This window comes from Parus major, chromosome 3, assembly GCF_001522545.3.
Source record: "Parus major isolate Abel chromosome 3, Parus_major1.1, whole genome shotgun sequence".
NCBI classification, from domain to species: Eukaryota; Metazoa; Chordata; class Aves; order Passeriformes; family Paridae; genus Parus; species Parus major.
The window spans coordinates 91,672,492-91,700,087 of NC_031770.1; the positions used below are offsets into that span (position 1 = coordinate 91,672,492).

Here is a 27,596-nt window from a genome sequence, read left to right on the forward strand (position 1 = left end):
AAAAGAAAAAGGAGAGAAAAAAGACAGAGTACAAATGAGATTTTTTTTTAAAAAGAGAACCTGGGTGTACACTCTTAATGTGGCCTGACTGCTTGTCAGGATCAGAGTGGAGTATACTGGAAGGAGACTGGAGTAAACAAGTTTTGACAAACAATGCACTTGTCCCACAGACTGTATGCAATTAATTGAATCAATTTTGCTGGCAAAACAATGATTTAATCGTGGGGAATAACTTTGGGGATAACTAGCTTGTTTCCAGCAGATATAAAGAGATATTTTTCCAGGATTCAAGGAATCTTCAAGTTCCATTTACTTTCAATTTATTGTTTTATAGATTACTTTCCCATGTGTTGCTGTTGAATCTTGCAGAGCAGGCCACCACAACATAGTGTGGCACAGAAATCATTGTGAAATCATTGCTCAGTTTAGTACATCTGATGTTTTCGGTTTGGTTTGGAGCAAGCTGTGAACTAGGGAAATCTACTCTACTTTGCCAAGAGAAACTGTAGAAATTTTCCTTTTAAAGAAAAGGAACCAAACATCTGTTTCAAAAACAATCCTGTTTTAAGGGCTCTGATTTCAACTGTCTCAAATCAGTCCCTTTCAAATCCTGCTTCAGTAATCAGTTCCACCTACTGTTTACAAATGTAATTTTACTTAAAAATAGAATTTTGTCAGATTTCTACATCCAATTGTTTGATTTTGTTACACTTTAAGATTTGTGCTCTTGCACCATATTTTTCTGTGTAAGATACAATAATTCATGTCTTAAGGATTTTTTCCTGACTGTTTGATTAGTTTTGAAACTCTGTTTTCTATTCTTCCAAGTATTTTCACATTTTCTGAAATGTGCAGATAGAATTTGACATAGTCTTTTAACTAATTTTAATACCAGGTAGAGAGGCAAAACTTCTTTTCCTATGTCTCGTAACATTTTACTATTTTTTTATTTTGGTTGGCAAGTATCTAATTTATTTTATCTTGTGTAATCAATCTGCAGCCATTCATGTTGCAAAGCTTATCTGTAATGACTTTTCTTCCTACTGTCTCTCACATGCGACAATCTTCATTTGTGAATACAAACTAAATCTTTGTTTCTCACATGTTTTTCAGGAGGCCAAATTCCATATAATAAATTTTGAGACATTGATCATCTAACCAGTTGATTTCCTTCAACTGTAACTGTTTTTTCCAAACCCTTCAGTGTGGGATTTTTCACCATTCATAAGTAAATATGAGCAGAAAATACAAGCAGAAGATGTATTCTTTTACAGTGCTTTGAAAACTGGCTGTAGTGCTGACTCACATTCTTCTTCTAAAAGTCCTATCCTAGTTATATCTTAGAAATTAGATATACCAGAAATTTATACTCATTATTTAATGGATTTGGAATTTTTTGGTGCAGTTACAATTCAGTTACTAAACCAATATATCCATTTTTCATATGGTAAATACATGAAACATAAAATGATAATTACCTTTTGGTTTAATAAAACTATAGTTTACAGCAGAATTAACTGAAATATTACTCTAAAGTTTATTAATTCAGTTTTCAGATTGAATTATAATGCCAGATACTTTAAAATTACTAAAACAAATCAAAAAAGTGCTAACATATGGTTTCGCTGAGGGAAATGAGAAATATATGCTGGAGTGAATGAAATTGAATAGTTAATATTATAAGATAGAAATAGGAGGAGTGATGATCTAATAAATCATATTAATTCAGTTTACTTCCTATTGCTGAGTTCTTGCTACCCACAAGGCGTCATCAACTGCCCTTAATTGTTGGTCTTTGTAGAACTTCCTATTAAGGCCATTGGGATTAAGAAGTAATATTGCAGAGTGCTATTAAAAAGACTAATGTAAAAGTCTGCTATTTCATATATATACAGTATATATATAAATACAGTAGAAGAAAAAGCTAATGATCCGTGACAGAAATGTGGATAAAGAAACTTGTATCTGTTTTCAAAATCTCATTACTGACACAGTAAAACCAAACTTTATAAACTCAGAATCCAAGATGTTTTCATAAATTGTAGAAATCAGAATATAAGAATATATTTAAAAGAAAATCTATAAAGGAGTCAAGTTCTAAATGAAATCTGATGAATTTTTTCATGGAATCTTCTGTGGAGGAAATAATTTCTGGTAATACTGAATGGAAGCTGGAAATCTTAGTTTTTCTTTGATCTATAACTACAAGATGCTTTCAAGAAAAATGGTTTATCCTGATAGGTAGAGGTATTTTTATTTTTTTTTTACTAGAAAAGATCTTGAAAACATATGTACTCTTTCTCAAGTTAGCTGTTTTGAGAAACTAAGAAATCTTTTGAGTGAAAACTAAAATTTCAGTGATTTTATTTAAGGAAACACGGAAAGTATTTTAGCCTGAAATTGATGGGGTAAGTATATATGGAGTAAGAGTCAATGAAATAGTAATTTGAGCAATAGCTGACTATGACTCTACCAGAGAAGAAGAAAAATGAGGAACAAAGAAGGCAGCTTGTCAACTTTGTCTAAAACAAGTTTATATAAAGCCATCTCCTTACAGTGTGTTAGGAGGAATAAGGTAGTGTCCACTTCCAGAAAGTCTAAACTGCTGCTCAGAGGGAATGACTGAACATTTATATCTTATTGCTGAGGAAATGACAATATAAGCTTGATGACTTTAATTCCCCCTGAGCAGAGGACATCACTAGCCATCTACATGTAAAAATTTAAATATATGCTTTCTGTAGCCACAACTGACATGTGACAGCGACTTTTTTTTTTTATATATAATTTTAGAAAATGTCTCTTATTGTTTCATAATGGAAACTTTCTAATTCAGGGGATCTTTTTTCTTTCCATCTGATTAGAACTTTTCTCCCTGAGACACTAATTTTCATGGGGAAGAGAAGTTTAGATACAGGGATTCCCACAGCTATTCCTCTTCATAGCTCAGTTATAAGATTTGGCCATTCTTGCTGTAAAGATGCCAGTGCTTTGTGCTGTCATGTCAATGGCTTTTAATGTTAAATTGACAATCAGATAAAACCAAAATCTTATTGATGCCACACAGTGACAGGTGGAAAAATCAAAACACAGCTGTCTGGTAAAAGTAACAGACTGCAACTTAAAATAAGGAGCAATTCAATACAGCTTCTGAATAACAAAGTTTCCCTGCCATGCCTAACCACTCCCCTATCACAGTCCTGACACAAGAGGAAATATAACAGTGTTTGTTTTCACTCATCATGCACTGAACTGTAACTTGTGTCACGAGTGCTTCCTTACTCCTGTTTAATCCTCCTTCCTTGAACATAGTCTCACTTTTCTTAGCTTTTGGAAAAACAAATAATACCTGTACAATTTATCATACATGTCATATACAAATGTTTTGCTACCCTCTGAGTGCAGCCTAATGCTGCTACTATGTGCTCTGTATGGTCTTGTACAGATCACAGATCACTCAGCACTGGACTGTACTTGCACAATTTTCCCAGTAAAGTTCCCAAACATCTGAGAAGAAAACACTCTTTCCCTTCACAGTGCCATCTAGGAATCTCAAAACTCATTTCTTTACCCGGTGCCTGATGATGGATGTCTATATTCACCATGTGTGGAACCTTAACACTGTGTAGAGTTGTTCCTTGGACTCTTTTGAGACCTTAGGGTTTTTACCATGAGCTTTGCACTGGCAGCTGTTTGTCTGAAGTAGCATGAAGTTGCTGTTGGACCTTCTAGACATCTTCCTTTTTAGGAGCAGCTCATCTAGCTCTCTATGGCAATTTCAAGATTCCCTAGTTCTGTGCAGTAAATAATAGAAGCAGAAGCTCCACGTAGCTGCAGATTAAACCTTAGGATATGTTGTAATAATTCAGTGGAAAGGTCCATACAGAAATACTGACAGATATTATCTGTAGTAACATGCCTGGCTGCACTGACCCACTTGGTACTATGTCCTGCCTCTCAACAGGCTCTGTATTTCAGAAGCATAAAGAACTAGTTATAGACTTTGTAAAGTCTGAAAATTATCCAGGAGTTTGTGGAACACTCTGTAGCTAAATTTTATATTTCTGAAGGCCTGTCATTGACCTGTCCTTGATTTGCTGGTATAAATTAAAAATGAGATTCCATGTTAGCTCCTCAACAATTGTTTTTTATTTATATCCTTCCCTTCTCGTAATGTTCAATTAAATATTCTCCTTCAATTCTATGCTATGATGGAAATGAGAGCTGGAAAAAAAAATCACACCAAGGATTTGTCTTTTTGAAAATTAATGTTGTGTAGGCACAAATCATAATTTAATGGTATTAAAAATGTTGAATCCATAATGACCATTTCTTTCTCTGAAAGCAGAATTCTCCATGTCTATGATTTCTTTCAGAAAATTTCAGGCCCTTGAGCTGTGATCCACCCACAGAACTTACCACAGATTTAGGATTATGCATGGTTAGATTTTTTTTTAATGAGGTTTAATATTTTCATTTGCATTTATCATCCTTTATATTTAGCATAGTTGGTATTTTTGAAATATTCTCTTCATTGGTCTGAAGACATATTTTTCAGTTTAAGGAAAGAATTTTTTAAATACATTTCTCAGACATGATGCACTGGTTTAGCATTCATGGTATTCTGTTACTGCTAAAGATTTAATTCTAATTTTCACTTTAAGTTCGGTGTTACAATCATTCTTTAACCCTACTGCTTTCAAGGGATAGTGAATTTTATTTAATGGAAGGTGAATCTGAATTACCATCGTCTAAATTTATATAAATTGTTGAAACCATTTATAATAGTTAATTTAAGAGAATCATGAACTTTAATTTAGTTCATTTCCTATTCTACAGTAATTGAAAAGGTTAGAATGTCAGTGAAAACAATGTTCTGAAACTGCAAACTCAGACAATTCTAGCATATAATCAGTCTCAAATTCAGGAATATAGTGGCTTTGCCTCGGGGTATATAATGTCAGTTTAGCAGAACAATCTAGTAATGAAAAGAAACTCTTCTAGTTCCCTTTCCATAAATAGCCTGTACATAAGGTCTGTTCCAGTTAGAACCTTCACTCACTGCACTAAAAATGTAAGACACCAAAGACAAATATTATTAAATACATACATGTATTTACATACATTTACATACATGTTTGACATGGTCCTATTAAGAGCAGTGTTGTTATGTGACTAACCCTAAATTAATGTAATACCAAATGAATATTGCATGCATAGAAGTAACTCTTCTAAAAGAATGTCAAAGTTGCAAATTTGAAAAACAAAAAATAATGAATGTAAAAAAAAAAGCTTTTAGAAATATTCATTTCAGTTGTGTACAAGAATTATGATATCCTGATTAATAACATGATGACATCATAGTCTCTTCCCTCCTTATTTCTCCAAAAATTAACTTGCCTTCTGCTTCCAAAATACTCAACATTTACATAGTCTCCCCTTTCTCCAAATCCTCAAAATTTGTATGAACAAAAAATAATTTGTTTTATAACAGTTTTTATAATTGAGGTTGGTTTTCACTTTTAATTTAAAGACATCTATGAAGCTGCTACTCCGGTAAACAGAATAGGTGCCAAATAATTTTTTATCTCTAAGATGGAAGCAATGAAAACCATATTATTAGGATAATATAAACATTGTATTAACCTTCTGTTTGAAAAATTATGTTAACCCATGCTCTGTAGATGGAAATTCTGGCATGGTGATGTTTTGCATTTCTCCCATCTCAGGAAAATCTTATCAAATTTTTTGAGGTACAGATCTTTAGCCGTATAGAATTACGTGAGGAAATTCTACCCTATGAATGAGTGCTCCAGAATACTTTTTCTCAGCAGACCTGGATTAGGATGGGGATGAACAGTTTGTCAATCTATATTGGGTTTTACTGGGATGGAGTTAATTTTCTTCAGTTAAGAAAACATAGAGTTAATTATTTCAGAAAGAATTTCTTCACTGAAAGGGTTGTAAAGAATTGGAAGGGGATCTGCAGGAAGGTGATGGGGTCATCGTCTCTTGAAGTGTTCAAGAAACAGCTGGGCTTGGCATTAATGCTGTGATTTAATTGAGATGGTGATGTTTGGTCTAAGGCTTGACTTATGTTGGAGATCTTTTCCAACATTAATGATTCCATGATTCTGTGGTTCTTCAGCTAATGCTGAGCAGTGCTTCACAGTGTTAGGGCCTCCTCTGTTACTTGCTCTGACATGCCAGCAGGTTGGCTCAGGGTAGGCAAAAAGGTGGGAGGTGACACAGATGAATTGAATTGAATGGTGACACATTTCATACCATATCATGTCATGTCATGTCATGCTTAGTAATTAAATTCTGGGCAAGTTTTCTGAAGTAGATGTTGCTGAGGGTCTGACTAGGTATCAGTCTGCTGTTGATAAGTGAATGGTTTTGCATCACTTGTTTGGGTTTGGGGTGTTTTGGGTTTTTATTTTATTTTGTTTTCACTCATTAAACTGTATTTATGTTAACTGATCCATTTTCTTGCTTTTCTCTTTCTGATTCTCTTCAGATCCCACTGTGGGGAAGTGTGAGAGCAACTGGGTGGGGGCTTACCTGCCAGCTGGGGTAAACCCACCAATATCCTGTGTCTTTTGGGTATCCTATGAAAGTGAGGATGAAGCTGTTTGGTTACAATACCAGGGACATAAAAGCCTGACTTAGAGCAGAGGGTAAAAGAGAGAAAGAAGGGAATAGATAGGTACTGACTATGCTACTATGTCAGGAGATTAGAATAAATGAAGCTGCAATATCAACCCAGGGAGCCCTAAAGAGAAGTACAGAAGGCAAGAAATGCACCACAGGGTGTGGGGAAAGCTGATTTTTGGGACAAAATGGCTAGGATACATATGTAAAGGAGGAAGATTTCAAGACAGGCTGTCCAAGAACTAGAGCAAATATATGGAGTGGAGAACAGAGACAACATTGGTAAAAAGAAGGGTTCAAAAATGAACTGAGAAGAGGAAGAAACACAAGAAATAGAAAATAGTAGCATGCTCTGTTAGAAGTACAGGCTGCTGGGTAGTCCATGATTATTAAATTATGTTCTTAAAAAAAATACTTGGACTGAAAACCATGATTTCGTTTCAATTAAAATATGTGTATTGCAATAAGTTTGGGGTTTTTTTAAGTGTTCTGAAAATGTAAAAAGAAAAAATTAATTTCCAAATTTACATAAATTATCATCCTTAAGTCACTGAATTATCCCGCTGAGCTTAGGGTTAGAAATAAGGAAGATGTTAACTATTTCTTTTTTAAATTAAGGAAAAAAAAAGGTTTGATATGTAGGTGGTATCAAACATGTGGAAAAGGTAGTTTGTTAAAGGTTATTGTGATTTGGTTCTGAAATTTACTGAAAATTACCAGTTGAAGGTCTCCTGACTTTTCTGTGTATGGTTCTGAGATTCTCATCTTCTTAAAATCACTGGGTTTTCCCAGTGTTTTAATTCACATCTATTATCAAGAAAAGGGCTGCTTTTTAAAATCTCTTGTTATAAAGTTTAAAATGCAGTTATGCTTTGCAGGTGAGAGAGAGTGGCTAGCAGAGATCACTGTATGTGTCTATATACATATGGTGTTTTACATTTATATTAAAATTCTATCTTTAGAGTATTAAAGTAAGATTTTTCAGTGATGCCAATTCAGGTAGGCTTCTTAAGTATATTTTTTCTTTCTCATATGCTAATGTATTCATCGTAGCTAAAAAATGCGATTTAAATTTGCCAGCAGATTCCAGCTAAATTCATAATCTCAGGAGTGATGGCCTAAACATTATATAGCTTTAATATTAAAGAAGTGATCATATTTGTGTGTTATTACTGAGACCTTAGTGATAACAGTGTCCGTGAATTTGTCAGTGCAGTGGTTTGAATGGCAGAATTTCTTTACCTCTTTGCCACCTCAACCTAAAGTTTTTTCTGTCATATTTTAAAAAGGATCTATTTCTATGAAGTCATTATAGATGTTGTCATTGTATGTATGTGCAGCTGGATTTAATGAGTTTTAGCTGGGATTTGTTCCAAAAGTTTGCTCATTTCCTCTGTTCTTCACAAAAAGACTCCTGTTTATTTGCAGTGAATCATTTCCTCTTTTCCAAGTTTTAGATGAGTAGACACTAGAGTTACTGTTAATTTATTCCCTCTGCTATAATTACTAGATATTTCCCATGAGTAAGAATTGAAAACTTAGAGCACTTGAACAGAACGGCCAATATCCTATTGTTCTTTACCCCAGCTTTCTTGCCTACGTTGGCCCCGTGTTGAATGACAAATTATTATTTCTTATTTATTATCCCATTTATAAATATTGTCTCAACCCTATCTGTTGGGAAAGGGAGGCTGATAAGCAGTTTGTTAAGTCAGGGAGATGATCAGCACGTAGAAACCTAGGATTATGCAGTAATCCTTCTTGCAAACTCTGTCTTGCTGCAATTAAAATGTGAGCTCTGTTAGGTGTGTCACTGTTGATTTGCTGTCTAATTTATGAAAACATTAACTATATCAGTCTAATTATAAAATTCAGCCTACACAAACATGAATATATTATTCTGTTCCATGTTTCTAATACTCTTATGCAAAAGTACAATCTTATATAATATGTAATAGATATATACTCTATAAAATATATAGGAACATATAATAGCATGTAATAATATATAATATGGCATATAATATTGGACATTTCAAATAACTTGCGAAAGCCCCGAGATCAAAGTTTGATCTTAACTTTCTCCTGATTGATTTTTTCCTTTTCTAAAACTGAATTTTCAAGAAAAGTCTCGAATTAATTTATAAAGATTTTAACAGTTAAAATGAATGTGAGTTTTTCTCTGTTCATTTCATTATATTAAGGAACTGCTTACATTTCAACAAATTAAGATTGTTGCCCTCTAACCTATTTATATTTTATAACTGAAGATTAGCAACAAATTGGGAACAGATTTTTTTTCAGTCAGCTAAACTCTATTTCTAATAGCTAAAAATATTAAGAAAGTTATTTCAGCATAAAATTAAGATTATTCCTTCAAAAGTTTTCTGTACATTAAAATCACACTGCCAAAACTATGTATACATGATATGTGGGCAGGATTAGGGATGCATGGAGAAGAATATTTGGATCAAAGGTAGCTAAAGATGAATGCTATAAACCTATACATTTCTATTCCTTCCACTTCCATAAAGTTTCTAGATGGGAAGAGTTGCTTAAAACAGGATGATGAAAGGTAGACAAGATTTATGTGTTTCTTATTATTCAGTTCTTCACCACAGTGTAATGAGAAATGAATTTTCAGAAGTTTTGGATGCGATACCACTAGGCAGAATAACAGGTGATGTGTGCCTGTGGTTCACCTGTCAGTGTGTGAAGGAATCAACACAATTGAAGGGATTCTTTTAACTTTCAGTCCTTTACAATGTTTTTTTTCCTTTTTAATCCATCCTTTACATTCATGGTGACTTCATTCCTCTAAGGTTGAGTATTTTAGAAAAGACTGTGAGATAATGAATGAATTTGCAAACACTTAAGTGATTGGTATATGTTAAGTCAAAGTATCTTGCACTATAGAACACAGGGGGGGAAAAAAGTGTGTGTTCAAGTTCTTTCTTCTGCTTTTCTTTCCCCTCTCCCAGAAAAAGGATAACCAGTCTCTTCTAACAAGCCACCTACAGAATACTTTTAAGTAGCAGCTGTATCATTCATGTCCCCATTGATTATAAAAGAGGGTGTACACATGGAGATCCTGAAGATATCTTTCCATAGATACTTGAAGTTAGAGTTCTTAAACTCATATGGAATTTCACCTTTAATCCCTGCTTCTTATAGGGAGTATAAAATGTGATTAATTATTCACTTGCTTGCTGATTGCAAAGTTTGTTTGTGTCACAGCACTCATCTTGCTGCAGGCACATATATTTGCATATCAATCTCTTTTAAGTATTATTATTTATGTATTGTCTTTCAATAAATTAATAAAAACCTGTCTCCTGCTACCTGTCTACTCATATTTAACTCACTTCTTAAATTTTCAATTTGTATGTGAGGACACTGTAGCTGAGACAGGGAGAACAAAATTTTTGAATAGGAAACATGGACACAAAGAACCTGGTTTGAAATGGGTGAGGAAGGGCCTCAGAATTTTTTGCAATATATTTTTAACAGGATAAAATTACAGAAAATAATTAGTTTCATTTTATGTTCAAAAGGCATTAACATTATGTCCTGACTTCTCTATTTTACATGTTTTGCAGGATTACATAAATTTTTTATATGTTGCTCATGTTAAGAATTGCTGAAGTTACTATTAGAAAGTTTTATCCATTGAATGACTCTCATCTATACAGTCAAAATTAATTGCCAATTGATTGCAAAGCTTTTGAGAAATTAAAAGTATATATCTCAGTTTCCAAAGTATAGAAAGCAGTAGTTTCTGATACCTCACTATAGCCACATTATGCAAACACACTTCTTTCTATAGATTTTTCTCTCATTCTAATTAGGTAGAGATTTTGTAATTGGAAATTTTCCAGTACATTTTCTTTTCCTACAGCTGTAGGTTTCAGGACACAGTTGCACGTAAATGGTTCCAAGAAAGAATGAAAATGCAGAATGAGTATTTTTTTACATTTACATGCATTTAGAAATCCATTATATATTTTGAACATTAACTCAAATTCCCTTTCATACTTTCAATTATTCTTTAGTAGTTCAAAAATATTCTGTTAAGCATATAGGCAACATTTATGTGCTTACATGACCTCTGATATAGGCTTCTCTGAAAGAGTTACTAGTGTTTCCAATGTTTTCATAGTACCTTTATAATAAAACATGTTAATATTTCCTTGTGTGTACTGAAATAAGATTTTTATATGCACTTATCCTTCTTCTTTTGAAGTCATCCTGAAATCTTTTATCACATCACTTTTGGAAGCTAAGTTATATGTTATTTGTGTGTTCTGTCTTCCATTGCAAGAAGAAAACAGTGCCTTTTCACATTGGGCATGTGCAGAGACCACCTGGTCTATACTTACATTATAGTAATATGATTATTAGAGATTATTAAAGAGTATTTGGTGTCCCTTTGGTTTTTAATATATAAGCTGCAAAACCCTTACTGCATTCAAAATAATTAACCCCTCATGGCCTGCCTGATGTAATTTTCTTAGCAATTAATAGTATTTTTGTTGTAATAGTATTTATTCATCTTTAAGAAACAGTAATATTATCAGGAAATTATATGAGTATAAACTTACTCATCCAAGCCAGGATTATTGATACTGTTGATCTATACCTAAATGCTATAGTTTTTGTCTTATAAGTTCATTTTACATTAGACAGATAAAGTTTTGAAAATAACCCAGCTGACATATCTTTTAAAACGTCTTTAAAGTTTTGTCTGGAGGCTTTCCATTTAGAGTTCTTACTACAAAGTAGCAGAGTTCACCGAAGTTACAGCACAGGTTCATGCTTTTGAATTTACAAGAAGAAATTATTTTTTTGGTAGTTACAGTGTTCTGGGATCATATCTGAAGCCAAGGTTCCATGGTCTTCTTAAAAGTTAATTGATGCAGCTTGAAGATTCCCAGCAGTGCAAATCTGATCTAAATTTGTCACAAACACATGAAAGAATTTGGTAAAATTAATGAGTGCATACAGAAGAAAACTTGTACGCATTTTGTGCTTTTATGGCAGTTTTATATATGATTTGGCATAAAGTCAACATGGCATTGACAAACAATAATGAATTCAACATAGCTGTAAATAAAGTTAAAAAGTCAAAAGCAGTTGAACAAATTTTCACCATGGGACCACAGTATTAAGGGCTATGATACTACATTTATTTTATTGTTATTTCAAGTATTTCCTCTTTTTTAAAATTGTCATCTTCCATCTCCATTAGTGCGGTTTTAATTAACACAGTATGTTTTTTGCAAAACATCAACAAAGATTACTAAGAAAGAAAAAAAAAGGAAGAAATAAGCCCTACAGCCTGATTTCTTGTCTTATATTCTTTTCACTAATAACAGTGTGCTTACATGTTCTAATAAATCAGTCACAATGTAACATACATCAACATACCTTTGTGTAGGAAGTAAAATTTGGATGAGTACCGTAGCTCACAATTCAGAGTGTCTTTGTTGCTTTTATCCATTCATAGATAGTTAGTGTTGAACTCAAGGTTAGAGTTTCAAATTAGGGATCAAGTACCTAAAAGCTGCTAACACACCTTTTAGGTGCTTACTTTTTCAGTGTCTGGCTTTAGGAGGGTGATTGCTTAAAAATACCTTAGGACTTCTAGTAGGAAATTGGTTTAGATGACATATTTTTCATATTGCCACTGTAGGTTTACATGCAGTGTAAACACATATGTATTTATATATAGTAAGTAAACTGTATTCTACCTTTCAGAATTAGTGAAGGAAAGATTTGTAGATATCTCAGGATGTTGTCAACTTCTTTTATAAGTATACTCTGCAATACAGAATCCCTGAAATTTTCCCTTGAAGATGCAAAATGAACTCTCTCTTCTTTGTATTGATGACAGGCTTTGGAGGGTACAGTCTTGAAGCGGGACAGAGAATTGTGCTTCATGCATGTACATAGCATAGCACCCATTAATGGACAGAAACAGTCCAAGGAAAAAACATGAGTGCACATACAATGAACATCAAATCCTCAGCTTCATTGCTTTGCTGCCCAGATTTACTTTTGTTATACTGTTCTGCTTACTAATGTAGCTAGTACCACAGTGCCCATCATAATTAAACTGACTTGAAAGAAGTTGTAATTAATAGTCTACATATATTTACAAATATGTCAATGATTTCTACCCTGACAAATGATGTTTCTATCTTCCTGATTATTTACATCAAATGTGACAGAGTAAATTGCATTGAATAGTGCCAGGAGGTTACAGCCAATCATCAAGATGTATTCTGGCTGTTTTGGTTTTAATTTAGCATGCTTTTATGCATTCATTGTTCTGACAATCCTATAATGAAACTCAAGAATAAGATAATTGGCAGCAATTTGCCAATACAATAATGTTTCTCAGCAGTAAGAATCTTGGCAGAATTTCTCTGATGCTGGCTTGCTGCGATGTCAGGTAAACCCGAGTACTGTGATTGTGTGGAACTCATGACCGTACACCTCCATTGTAAAAGTTCATGGCATCTACTTTAACAAAGAAGTTCTGTTGAAACATTTCTACAATGATATTTCACAAAAATATGATCTTTTATGATAAATTACTCCAGATTTACAAAATAATCAGGAAAAAAATGAATTAAAAGTTGTGTTTTGCGTATGAGAGGAAGGGGAAGAAACTGGGGAAGAAGAGCACAGGGCAAGATACCGCTGTGTTTGCACATGATGAACAGCACCTACATGCATGTGAAATACTCCAGTTTTTAATAGGCTTACTGATAAACAGTGGTTGTCTTGCTGGTGGAGAAATGTGGTGAACATGGGGCTGCAAATGGTGTACTGTCATTTTTACAGTTTTTTCTGTAGTATTCAAAGTGTTATTTTAAGAATTTAATGCCAGCAATTAGTTTGTTGGATGTTTTTGAAGGATTTATTCTTGAAATACAAAAAGTAATAATGATTTTTATTTTGCCACACTGATTGTTCAAATTAATTTTTTGTTGTGCAAACAAACCTGAAAATTAAGAGTACTGCTAAACTCTTAATGAGTTATCAATAACATAGATAGACATGAAAAATAGAAATTTAAATCAAGGTGTTCTTTTTGATAAAAATGTTTGAATAATCTAAATAAACCAGGAAATACTAAAGGGTTTAGTGTCCCAAAGATCCTTACATTTAGGTTTTATATTTTCACTTGCAGTTAGATATTTTTTATTTGCATATTTTCTTTTAATTTATTGTCTTTGAAATAGGAAATTAAATTCTGATATTTAACGCAGTGCCTTGTTATGTTCTCTACAACCATCTTATCTAACATTTTATCCCAAATAAATATTTGATTTGGGTTTATAATCAACTGGCAGAAAAATCTTAACTCTCTTGTTGCTTCTAAGTCTTAAAAATCTTAAAAATGAGATTTAAAAAATATTTTAAAAATCATTATATTTCTGGAAGGGACATCGTGTTCTTTGACATATGTAGAGGCTGAGAAATTCCTGTACCACAGTGTACTCAGAGTTTTTTTTATCAAAGTTGTGTTTTCCTATTTATAATTTTCAGCAGTACTTTGTTGTTTACAAATATAAAAATGCAGTACAGTGAGTAACTGTAGAGTGTGAGGCTCTTGAAGACGTAGGCAATTTACCTTGGTACAGACAGGTGAAAAACTGTGTACAGGCAAAAACAACAACAACAACAACAACAAAGGTGAAATAGCTTATGTTTGTAGATACTGAAAGATATAAGTGACTTGCAGTGATGATCTGAATGATTAATAAGGCAAAATAAAAACAAAAATATATTTTGTGTTCCTCAGTCCTGTTTCAAGTAAGATTAGACAAAGTGCAAGCAGGCTGTGGTAGGTGTTCAGGCAGGCTATGGTAGGCTTCCCTCAAACGTCTAAAGCTTGTGATATGATCTCTTTAACTCTTTACATCTACCATGTATGTTTACACCATGTGCAAAACTGAATGCGAACTGGAATACAAGAAATTATAACAAATCAGAACAACATTTTTATCCCATTTATACCTTCTTTAGTGAAGATGGCTGTATAGCAGACTAGGAAGGCTGGTTCATTCAAAAGTTCATTTCATTTCACCCAAATTTGTCTGTTGGACTTATAAAAGATACTACCTGTCCCTGACAACCTTGTCTTCTTTATGTGATACAAGGTATTGGAGAATGAATCTCTCTAATGGTGTTATGGAAAGTTTTTTCATGAGGCACAAGTAAATTCTTTAATCTTTAATTCTTTAATATTTAATTCTTTAATCAAGGGAGTTTCATCTGTCAGTCACATACCACTGCATTTGATAACCAAATGTTGCATCTAATAAAGAATGAGAAGGTGTTTAAGAACAGTGTTGAAGAAATAGTTTTACACTGGCTCATGCTGTCAAATCAGCATCAAAATATTATGCTATCTATCAGTTTACATTTTCAGGGTTTTACATAAATGTCTCTGTATGTTTAATAAGGAGATTAAAATAATGAAATATAGTTACGTCATGTGAAGTTTAGCTCATCTGAATGATCAAGTTGTCTTGATTCTTTATAGGGTGTGAAGAGAAATATATTTTTTTTAGAATTGTTCAGTCCATCCAATCTACCTTTTTTTCTCTTAGGATAAGATTAATCATACTTCATAAGATGCTTTAACTCGAAAAGACAGAAAACTGTTTAGATGTGAGTGTTGATATAATCATTGCTGAGTGCCAGTTAAAATGATTGACACTCCTTTTTTTTTATTATTTTTTTTTAACCCAAAAACAAATTGCAAGGATGTGCAAATATTCAGAGAGAAATAATCTTTTAGTAAGGTAATAATGAAAAATTTCTACAATCCTTTTGTACTGTGTGTGATTATAGACAACTCGATCTGATAAAAAGAATATAGCTTTGCTAGTAAACTATTTTCAGGGCATGAGTATGGAGAAGTGATTCTTTAGACTGACAAAATGTTAGAGTAAATGCTAACATGCCTCTATCTTGCTGCCTTCTGTCTAGGACTTTCCCAAACAATCTCAGGCCTAATATAGTAGACATATAGCTCAATTCCCTGGAAGGGAGTTATAAACAGCCATGCGCTTTTAAAGGATAATTGAATTTAAGACATCATGACTGTGGTCAGACTATTCTTATTGTTCCTGAGGCCTCGTGTTTCTGTAGATATTAGGACAGAGAGAGACGCAGTATCTTTGTGATAGAACAGCATTTAGTTCTAGCCTACTATATAAAGAAAGAGCATGGGCTCAGTTAAAATAAAAGGTAAGAAAATAAATGTCTGCAGGAGCTGATTGAGCTGACTCATGTGAACACCTGTTGATTTAAGGGGTCGATTGGTTTCTAGATATATATATTTTTCTACTGACAATTGAAGTGGCCTAGACTAGTTCAAACTTAGTCTTCTAACTTTCAGAATCCTGAGTTATAACAGGTAAATCCCGACCTTTGTACCCAATTAATGAACAGAGAAAACAAAGGATTTGTGTTTTCAGCAGTGTCAGTTGATGGATATCTTTAGCATCTCTACAGGAAGAAAAGCTCCATAGACTCCTTGCAGTTTTTTCAACTGTGATTGATCTCACTTCCAGAAGAAAGGCAACAAGAAAAATATGATTCCAACTCTGGCTTGTGTATTCGTAAAATAATTAAAGGTTGTCTGTAGATATGTTATTACTACTTAGTGAAGGACTTCACAGAATCATAAAATGGTTTGTGCTTGAAGGGGCCTTAAAGATCATCTAGTTCCAACCCTCTTGCTATGGTGTGAGAGCCTGGAAGGATTGCTGGCTTGAAACATTCAGGGGTGTGTGTGGGTGTGTGGATGCGTGTGTGGCAAGGGGCAGCTCGGGTCTTGCTGTGGGGTGAGGTGATGAGCTGCCCCTTACACCCCACCCTTCCCCCAGCCTGAATCCCAGCCTGCAGTGGCTGCCAGTCCCTGGCACACTGGAGGAAATGCTCCACACCTGACCCTGGAGCACCTAATCCAGCTCCTATGTGGCCAAATGACTGCAATCCCCAGCTGGGGAAGCGCCAAGGAAAAGGGTACTTAAGGCAAGACACAAGGCAAGCACATTTGACCCCACTTCCTCTTGGAACATCTATCAGCTGAACACCACTGGAACCAGGAGTGATGACTATGTTTGCTCTTTTCTACCTGTCTGCCTTTTCTGTCTCTCTCTTTCTCTCCTAATTACCTCATCTTGGGATTTGGGTAATGTTTTGAGAAACTTAAAATCGATCAGGTTTGGAGTTTGCTAAGTTGAATGGGCCAAGTTAATTCTTTGAGAAGTGTTTGTTTCATATTGATTGAATGCTGCACGAAACGTTTTGCCAAAGCTCTCTGATTTTCCAAAGGTGCCGGTCAAAGCTTTTTTTTTGTTATTCTGATCTTTTGGGTATCTTGTTAGTATTTCTCCCATGCATCTAACTCAGAGTACATGAACAATTCTAAGTCCTTTTAAAAGTTTTAGAGATCAAATTTCTTGAGGCCTTACACGTCGGTAAGGATATCTTCCACTAGAAAGGTTGGTCAAAGCCACATCCAGCATGGCCTTGAACACTTCTAGGGAGGTGTTATCCACAGCTTCCCTGAGCAACCTTGTGTAGAGAATGCACTGAAATCAGAAAACTGAAGACCAACAGCCTGATTTAGAACCACTTAAATAAGCTGTTCAGTAAAACAAGGACAGCAAAATGGAAACTATTTGTAGAATCAGAATTACTTCTTTGGTTTGGGGACATGGCAGTAGTGAAGAAGAATCCACAAGGAAGAAGAATTTGGAATTAAGACAGATAAATTTAGAACCAGTCTTTATATTATTCCAAGAACAGGAACTGAAGCTAAAGAAGTGATAAAGAATGCATCTTTACATATTAGCAATGCTGTATGAAGACAATGAGGAGAGTAATGCATAAAATGGGGAAAGAGTTGTAGGTGCTCAGTGCACATCTGCTCATCCCATGCTACTTCATGCCAAAACCAAGTTCAATATTTCCTTCTCAGTGAATAAAAAAGAGTGAAACACAGAAGTGGTATAAATTAATTAATTTCTCACCAATCTATTTTAGAAGAATATAGATAGGATGCTTTCTTCAATAAGCAAATGTCATAATCAAATATCAAGTCAATAATTAGTTCCTAGTCTTTCAGTTTCTGATTTACCTAAATTATATACCAGTTATCTTTGGTCACTGTGCATAATGTCATTGAATCATGAGAATATAATTTGCATCAGAATCAGAGTTGTTACCACTATATTTTATTTGGTCTTTATATCTCCATGTCTTTTTTTCCTTCTTCCCCCTTTCTGTTTGTAGGTTTTGACTTAGTGAAGTGTGAAGATCCTGGCATACCAAATTATGGCTACAAGATACGAGATGAAGGACATTTTATAGACACTGTCATTTTATACAGCTGTAATCCTGGCTATACAATGCATGGTAGTAGTATTATGACCTGCTTAAGTGGAGATCGAAGAGTTTGGGACAAACCTTTGCCTACTTGTATAGGTAATATGGATTGTTACAACATTCTGGTATGACTGAGCCAGTGTTTCAAGAAAAATACCGAAATATTGTGTCTTTCTTTACTTCATGAGGTGATAATGGTGCAAAGATATTTTAAATTTCAAGTAAAGATCAATGTGGACATGGAAGTATAACTTCTCTGAAATAGGTGGCTTGCTATTAATGGTTATAAAACTACCATAAAACATTTTTTTCTATAGAGCAGCCTTTGATGGAGGACTACTACTTTGGTTCTGATGAAGCCCTAGGTCACTGAGTCTGATATACTGTCACAGGCAATCATAATGTCTAAACATTTCATAACCTAAGATAGCTTCATCATAAAACAAATAATGTTGTAGGCTTTTTTTCTCATCTTTTTTCATCAGATATTATTTCAGCATTTAATTTCTATGAATTTTATTTCTAATTTTCATCCCACGTTACTGAATTTTTTTATCCGTGTGCTCTGCAGTCCTTTTTGCTGTGCTAAGTTACACCATCTTTCAAAGCCTTGAGGTAGATCTTTTCTGGAAATATCATGTTTTCAAATGCCTAAAATTTTGTTCCATTACAACCAATATAAATGCTAAATAGAGAATTACTAGCCAACATGCAGAATAACTGAGCCCCTGTATAGCTGTTATCCACTGTGCCTTTACTAGGCACTTTGCATCCTCTAGTTTTGCTTTCCAGTCCAGCAATTGCCAATGACTTCCTGACTTCAGTTTTCACATGGTGCTCCCATGAGTCTTTCCTTCTATGTGTCTTTTGATACTTGGTTTTTGCCTCTTCTGCCTGCTTCTGGCAGGTCACAAATGGCTTTCAGCACTCATCTCAATTACAAGGTCTTTGCTTGTTGCCTTTCTCCCATTTTGGGGGCTACATTCTCCATTCCAGAACCTGCTTCCTGCTGAAGACATTCACAAACCTGTCTACAAAAGAGAAAGCTCCCTTCCTTTCAAATATTCATCTTAAGCTGAAGGTAAGTGGCAGGAAAACATCAGTGAACAGCATTTTGGCTGCCTTAGTAGAGTTTATTTTCCCCACTTGATTCTAGAATTTTATCTGTAAGTTTCCTTCTACATATATAAGAGGTCAAAACAATGATACAGTTTTTTAAAGACTTTTTCAGGCTCTTTATGCATTCAAGTCTTCATGCCCTTCAGTTTAATTGGTTAGCTTCCTTTTCCTCTTTGCCCTTTTGTAGAGAAGACCCATAATTAGTCCTACCTTTGCCTATTTCCCCATGTAATTTAAATGAAGTCATTTCTCTAAGGTCATTTTCTGCAATAGTTTTTTGTGCCTGTGTTCAACTAAGAGTTAGAATCAACACTAAAATACTTCTTGGTTTCAAGTCTATTAGGTGAAAAATACCAACCACCTACCTGTTTCCTCTTCTTTGTACGATGATTTGTCTTGTAATCTATATGTGGGATGCAAAAATCACAAAAATATAGCAATTAAAATAACAGTAATTAAAAAAAAAAAAAAATCCAGTGTATTTCAATTCCTCCTGACCTGGAGGAAGCTAAGAACCCTGGATCAAGCAAATCTAAACAAAATTGCCATCTTTGCTCCAGTAGCACATCTTTCATGATCGTTCTTCAAAATACTTTTGATGAATATGTATGGTTTTTTACTCAGACTTTATTTAGATTATTACTGTATTCTTACCATGTAATGCCCTTCTAGTCACATATTTCCACCTGTATTTCCAGTTTCCTTCATATCAATATACTTTTAATGTTGTATATTTCAGTCAAGATACCCACTTAATCTTTTTTCTTCTTCTTTTTTATCTTTGTACTTTGATTTTGTACCTTGCATTAATAGATTTGGTTTCTGTATTTTATATCCAATCTTTTGAAATAATTTATGCCAAAATTTCTTGAGAATCTTATTTCATCTCTTATTTCTAATCTATTGTCTGTCAATCAATAGAATAATCAGCTTTCTTTTGGTATCCTGAGTGATATTTCAGTCTTACTTTCTGCCTGTTCAACCAAAAGGTATTTTTTCTATGTGCTTTTATCTCTCTCTCTATATTTTTAATTACTGTCCTTGTTCCTCTCCTTAAAATAAAATTTTGGAATTGCATCAGTTCTTCATAAACTACCTCTTCTTATTTCTAGTTTAAATCTCTTCTGGACCATTGATTAATTTCCCAAGAAATCAAATGTTCACTCTTCTCCCTTAAAATCTTCTAAAAGTGTTTCCTTCTAAACAATCTTTTACAGTCTGATATGTTCATTAAATTATGGGGAGTTTTTACTGTTCTGTGCACAGGAAAGCTTACAAAGAAGACCGCTGAAAACTCAGTTATATATCTGCAGATTATTTTGGTCTTGCTTCCCTGCCCTTTTAGACTTATAAAATCTATTCTTCCACCAGTTTTATCTTATATTATCACAGTTTTATCTTTTTCTCCTAAGTCATTTGAATGACTTATTTTTCTTCCTTTTTCTGAAGTTGTCATGAAATTCTAAGCATCACTTTCTTTCTTAGAAACATTTTCTTATCTTTGTTTGGAGATGTATTATTTTTGATCATAGACTAGATCAACATTTGGTACTTGCTGTTCGCTTTAGTGAAATTTACATTTGTTATTGTATTCACTAGCCTTCAGTCTCATTGACAAAAAAAATCAAGCCTATACATAGACATATTCCACACATTTACACTTACTAATTTTTAGTGATAAACTGTTATACTGGTTTCAGCATTCATTCTCATTTTTTCTATGTTCTAAAACTTAATGAAGAAAGCAAAGGAATTCTTTTGATTCCTCCTCTAGAAGTTACCAGAAATGTTTAAGTCACTTCTTCTAGTTATAGTATAGTTGTATATTCTTTGAGGTGCTAATTTTACAGTGTGCTCATTTCTGGATATGGGAACATAAAGTTTTTGAATTGTTTTTATAATAACTTCTGGAAATTTACTTTCAATCTACTCATAAAATATATTATATATATATATATACACACACATATATATATGAAATACATAACGCATCATCCCAAATTTTATTATGTATTCTTTTCCTAATGAGCCTTTTCAGAATTTTAAATCAAGTATGTCAATTAGTTCACTGAGTTAAATTTAGTTCTTTGATAAATACAGTACTGTATCAGTAATTTCTTATCTGTAGTTATCTACCACATAATCACAATAGTGATTATCGCAATCCAAACATTTTGTAGAATGGAAATTTATTGAAATCCTAGAAGTGGGTTACATTTGAAGAAATTTTGTACTAAATTTGCTTCCTGCTGTGTTCTGTATATAGAATGTAGTGTTCTGAGTGATCAAACCAGCAGGATAAATAAGTAAATGTCACCTTATTTCCTCTATGGTAATTTTCCCTCATGGTAACAACTTGGTTGTGAGCAGTGACTTTGTGGCGTGTACAAAGATTAATATTTGTTAGGAGTACTGCTGATTATTTGGTCCAACTGCCATGTTTTTTTCATCATCTCTGTGTTATTATGCTTGCTGTACAGCTGTGCTTGAATAAATCCCCACAGTAGGTTTTTTTAACAACACTACTTGTAACAAAACACTATGAATGGAGTAGAAATTCAAGTATATCACTTAACTGAAGAATCACTGACCCTTTTTAGTTCAGTGGCAGATGCCTGTTACACAGTTCTCTTTCATCAGGGTGTGTCTTTTCACTGGCCAGCATGATGCTCTAAACAAGCAACATAACAATAATTTGATTATGGATGCTTAGTGTTGCTGTTGTGCTCTCCACAAAAATAGCATTGATAGTAAAAATGTTTTAAACCAGATGCCACATACTATCAAATCATAGCTTTCTGATTTATTCTCTTACTTTGCAAGCATATGGCATTTAAATTTTTAAATACCAAAGGAAATTGCTAGTCAATACTTACTGCTTTTTGGTGTAATTAAACCTGAAGTTATATATTACTTGAAAAGATTACACTAAAATAATTTTGACATTACAGCAAAACAGACAGCTATTTTAATTATAAAACTCAATGCTCCAAAATTTGAATTCAAACACTCATTGTTAGAAAAGCTAAGCATGTTAGATGAGAAATTTCTGAAACATTTTTGCTGTCTTGCTAATGCTAAAATTGTGCTTTTGTAGTCCCAGTACATATTGAACCAGTCTAGCCAGTTGATTAACAGAATTATAGAATAATGCTTTATTTCTTTATAACAATGTAGGAATGAGATCATTGTGTTCATTTTTAACTTATGTACATGTCTTGGTTTGTATGTATGTGCAATACTTCAGAAGTATTAGGTCATTCTGTTAACTTTTTAGAAAACACAGAGATGTGGAATGGATGGAAAATGGAAGTGCCAATTACTATGGTGTCATTAGAAATTTAATCCTTATTTTGCAGCTGAATGTGGTGGTCAAATTCATGCTGCTACATCGGGCCGTATTTTATCCCCTGGTTACCCAGCACCATATGACAACAATCTCCATTGCACTTGGGTTATTGAAGCAGATCCAGGAAAGACAATAAGGTACATGCTTAATTTCAATGTCTCGGGTTAGCTTCAGTATTTTATAAATTTTTTGTCATTCTCATATTTTTCTACACAAGCTGCTTGTTTTCACTGGCGTAGTCAAGGTATCGTTCTATAAGGTGTTGCATCTGTTTTCCAAGGTTGCCTGCCTGTTCAAGTGTAAAGTCCCTGGATGGGGGACAAGATAAGCAGCGTTCAAGGCTCATTCCAGTATCACCTCACTCTAAAGTTGTATTTTGCACCAGTACAACACCAGATTCCTCAAACCCCAGAATATGTTTCAGTGTTAATTAGTAGTGTTAAATAACTTACATAAGGGTGAACAAGAACCTCAGGAATCCGTATAATGAAAGAATTCCCATGAATCACAGGTAGGAAAAGTATGTTGCATTCTGTCATCCTCCCCACAAGATAGCTCTGCCAGCACACCAAGGCCATCAGTGCCTGGGCAAAGCACAGGCCCATTACTTGAATTAACATATTCCAAAATTCAGCAAAATGAAGAGTTAATCAGTGAAACTAACAAACTCCATGACCTGCACAGGAACATGACGCCTATTTGATACTACAGCTATAGAACCTTCATACGAAACTTATGTCATATCAAGACCCACACTGGGCCCTGAAAATGTCTGTGGTGGGTTGACATTGTCCTTCCTCAGCAGGATGGGGGAGGGAGAAAATAACATTGACAAAACCCCTTGTGAATCAAAATAAACTCAGTTTAATAAAACAAAAGCAAAGGTCAATGCATGGAAGCAGAGGAAGAAAAAAGATTTATTCTCTATTGCCTATTGGTAGGTGATAGCCAGCCACCTCTTCAGGAGCAGGCCTTCAGAATGTGTTGCTCTGGAAGACAAAAATAATCACAGACTATTCTGATTTGAAAGGGACTCACAGGCAAAACAATATAATTAAATGACAAATTATTCAGTAGGAGTTTTTTTTCCCGTTTTTTTCTAATCCTGTTTCACTAAGCCAAATATTGAATTTACTCCATCATGGGTTTTTTCAATGCATAATTTTTATTTAAATAACAATTTTCAAATTAATGATTTCCAGTTAATGATTTATAAGATGAAGAAATGTCAATGCACAAGTACTTGAAACAAAAAAGAGAGACATTTTGATATTTATCTATTAGAGTTCTTCAGTATTAAGAATGTAAACATTCAGGACTTGGAGACAATGCACGTATTTTAATTTATAAGGTAACATTCCTGAACATCTTAGTAAATATAATTATTCACCTGAAGATACATACAGATTATTGTATTATAATACAAGTTTTATATTTTATGAATTTTAGCAAAAAGCCAATCTATAATATTTTTCTCTTTTTTGTGTAGGAAAGGAAATGCCATGCTGACAGGACCTCTTGTGCTATGTGTTCTACTGTCTAGTAGCTGCTACATTTTTTCAGTTGCATATAATTCAAGCAAAACAGCATTCTTGCTATCTTCATTTGAATAAAAAGAGGAAATCTTTGATAAAATCATAACTTGCACACCTTAAAATAATCATCATAAAAATAAGATCATTTATAGACTTAAAATTAGGTCTTGAGGACTTATGTCCTGTAATGGCATTTTCTGTCATTCAGACATTTGTGAAACAGAACTGCATGACTCTTTCAAGACCAGCTTGTTTAACAGTAAAAGTTAATAACTGCAGGACCAGAAGGTCTTCAGTCCTAAACAGTGTCTTAAAACTACAATTTGGGAATGATTGCTTGGAATTTCATGTAATTGTCTTTAACAAGTAATGCACAGTACTTGTACTTTTTCTTTGCAGTTTGCATTTTATTGTTTTTGATACTGAGGTTGCTCATGACATCTTGAAGGTATGGGATGGGCCTGTTGAGAGCAGCATACTTCTCAAAGAGTGGAGTGGCTCGGCTCTTCCAGAGGATATTCACAGCACTTTCAACTCATTAACATTACAATTTGACAGTGATTTCTTCATCAGCAAGTCAGGCTTCTCTATCCAGTTTTCAAGTATGTAAATATTTTTCTTCTCAAATATAATAATTTCATACCCTATTCATATACATTGTTCCTACACTTATTAACTCTTTCTCAACTCTTTTGCAACTTCCTCAGTCTTTAGAAGAAAAGAGATTATATTATTTTAATTATATTAGATGTTTATGCAAATGGCTACAACTAGGGGGAATTTTTGGATTTACATTGATTGTTTTAGGTTTTTTATTCCCGGTTTTCCACATCAACCACATACCTAGCTTTATCTAATCAGCAATACTTAACAAGTTAAATAGGGTCTGCACATACAAACTTTTCTTCTGCACCATATTTTAAATATTCCCACCAGTGTTACCTCACAATGTATTATTTAATGTTTATGGTTTATGTTGGTTGGCTTTTTTTTTTCTCAGAACATTGTCTGCATGGTGCATGATTACTGAAATGCATTTTAAAATTTTCTATTAAACTGATCAAATTGATCTTTAGGTATAACGTGAAAGCTTCTCTTTTCATAGAGAAATTATGATCAATATTGTTCAAGTGATCAGTATTTTAAAACTGGGTATGTGGAGTTTTTCTGTGTTATTTTGACCTAAAGACTGGGGACAGGACACAGGACTTTGATTCAGTCATTGCCACCTTATATGTCTAAATATAATGTATGTATTTCTCACCAAGACAGGAAAATTATGAATTAATGTGCATGAGTAGAACTATTGTTCTCCATAGATGACATCATTCAGAAGTAAAGGGTTCTAATCAACTTTCAGTCATTATTATTTGTATGAAGATGTAAACTTGGGGTTTTTCTAGTCTCTAAGTCTCTAATGCATTTCAGATTTACCTATTTACTTCATTTTCCTGTCTTTTTCTGAAACTTGTATCTGCCTTCCCAAAAACACTCTTTCATAAGCCAAAAAAAAAACTAGTTAAAAGTATGTTCAGTGAATTAAAGACAAAGAGCAAAATAAATGTTTCTGAAGTTTCTCACCAGTGTGCTATATAATATGCTTCTATTCATTGTTTTTTTTTTAAAAAAATAAAATAAGTTTTACATTTGTGGAAATAAAAGTGTTTTTTTTCTTGTCAGGACTAGCAAATACATTTAAGGTTGTATTATATGAAAATAACTTTATGCACAGATTTTTAAAGGACAGAAATGTTTAAGCAGTTTGGTTTACTAATACATTCCTTAAACTTCAGTGACATTATGAGCAAGTAGAAGACAATTTAATGCTTTAAGAGAGAATAACTGATTTTCCCATCCTAGGATAATATCTGATGGATGCACTGAGTGATCATGCTGACCATTGCAGAGAATATTTTACTGGAATTAATTGGAATTAGTGATGAAATGCTGAGAGTTCAAGTATAGGGAAAATAGTTTCATTTACTCCACTTGACAAGTGGAATGTGTTACTAATTTTTAATTGTAAGGAGTAAAAAATAACATTTAAGGAATATATTAATGTTTAGTTATTTAATTTTAAAATCAGACTAGTTTATTTAGTCTTCTTGAGGCATGAGCAGACCACTGTTGCCTTGACCTGTAAAGGATTTAAAGTAATCAATCTATGGCTAACTGAAAATCTTTACATTCTTTAGTATTCATCATGTGATCAAACTGCCTGACAGTTTGTAGCAAAGCTGCACAGAATATTGAGAGTATTTCAGTACTTTAGTAGCTTGTAACTCTCTATTTAAGAATTCTGAATTGCTGAAATGTTTTCTTTTTTTGGCAATTGCAGAAGATGTAGACATTTTGTTACAAGTTCCATGAAGGTAATTTGTGAAGTTTTTTGTCTTCGTGTCATGTGACAGATTTTCAAGTGTTGCATCTGTTAATGAGTATTTAATTTAACTCTTAATTATAATTGAAGAAGTAAATTTCAGGTTCAGAATTGCACAGAATTGGAAAACCTTCAATAAAACAACTTCTGTATTGGAACATGCAATTGGGATGAGTAAACAGCCCTTTATGGGATCAGATAGAGGATATACATTTCAGAGTATCAGGTCAAATAAGCAACTTAAAGACAAAACATTAAAGCACTACTTTTCACCTGGAAAATTTGTTTCACTGTACTGTGAACGTGCTAATTAGTCTTTATACTTTGCACTCCAGAACGTCATAAATGAGTCTGACTAAAAAAGAGGTGCTGTGAGAAGGTAACTTAAGGTAGATCAGAAAATATCACCTATAAATTACTGTTGATTGTAAATGTAATTAGAGGTATTTTAAAGAAAAAAGTATAATTAACTGAATCTTGCAAAATTTTTGAACATTAAAGTGCCCTGTCTTGCCTACTAAGCTCAGCATGTAGAGCATGAGGACATGAACTGACAAGAGTGATTATGTTAATTGTAATCAGTCTAATGCTTTTCATTAAAACCTAATTACCATTTAGTTGTGCATAAAAGGACAAAAAATGAAGTTCAGTGTACAAAACTGATCTTTACTCTGGGGATTAAATTCATTTAAGGTATGCATTACAAGTCAGTGATGTCCATCAGCTCTTTCTGGCAAAAGGGAATAAGGAAGATTTGGCATTTGGCTTCTTTATTGCAAAGAACAAGGCAACAGAAACTTATGAATGAAGTTAACCATTAAAAAGTGCTACCTAATCTAGCTTAATTCTGTCCTACATATCTAAGATAAACAGGATAAATTTCCATCAAAAGTTGCCTTTTTCTTCTGATCAGCTACAGGTCTAGATATACTAATAGTAATTTTCAAACTTTTGAATATTTAAGGGCAGGTGAAATTAATGCTATCTGTCTTTTCATAGGTATCTAGTTTCCTTTGAGATACCATAAAGTATCCTGGCTAGTTTCCATCTGCCACTGCAGAAGGTCACAGAACCATAGCTTTTTTTCTCCTACCTTCCAGTCTTGTGCTAATACCTTGGATATGATAAGGCATCTGAAATGAGA

At 33.6% G+C, this 27,596-nt stretch overlaps 1 protein-coding gene across 2 annotated transcripts in view; it reads left to right on the forward strand.

Annotated features, from left to right (window-relative positions):
* Positions 1–27,596, forward strand: part of CSMD1 (CUB and Sushi multiple domains 1) — a 1,067,087-nt gene that overhangs the window by 865,280 nt on the left and 174,211 nt on the right. For both annotated transcript variants that reach the window (XM_015621308.3, XM_015621309.3), the window contains exons 24-26: positions 17,977–18,168; positions 22,548–22,674; positions 24,472–24,674. In XM_015621308.3, the coding sequence (XP_015476794.1) occupies positions 17,977–18,168; positions 22,548–22,674; positions 24,472–24,674 (522 nt within the window). The remainder of the gene's footprint in view (positions 1–17,976; positions 18,169–22,547; positions 22,675–24,471; positions 24,675–27,596) is intronic.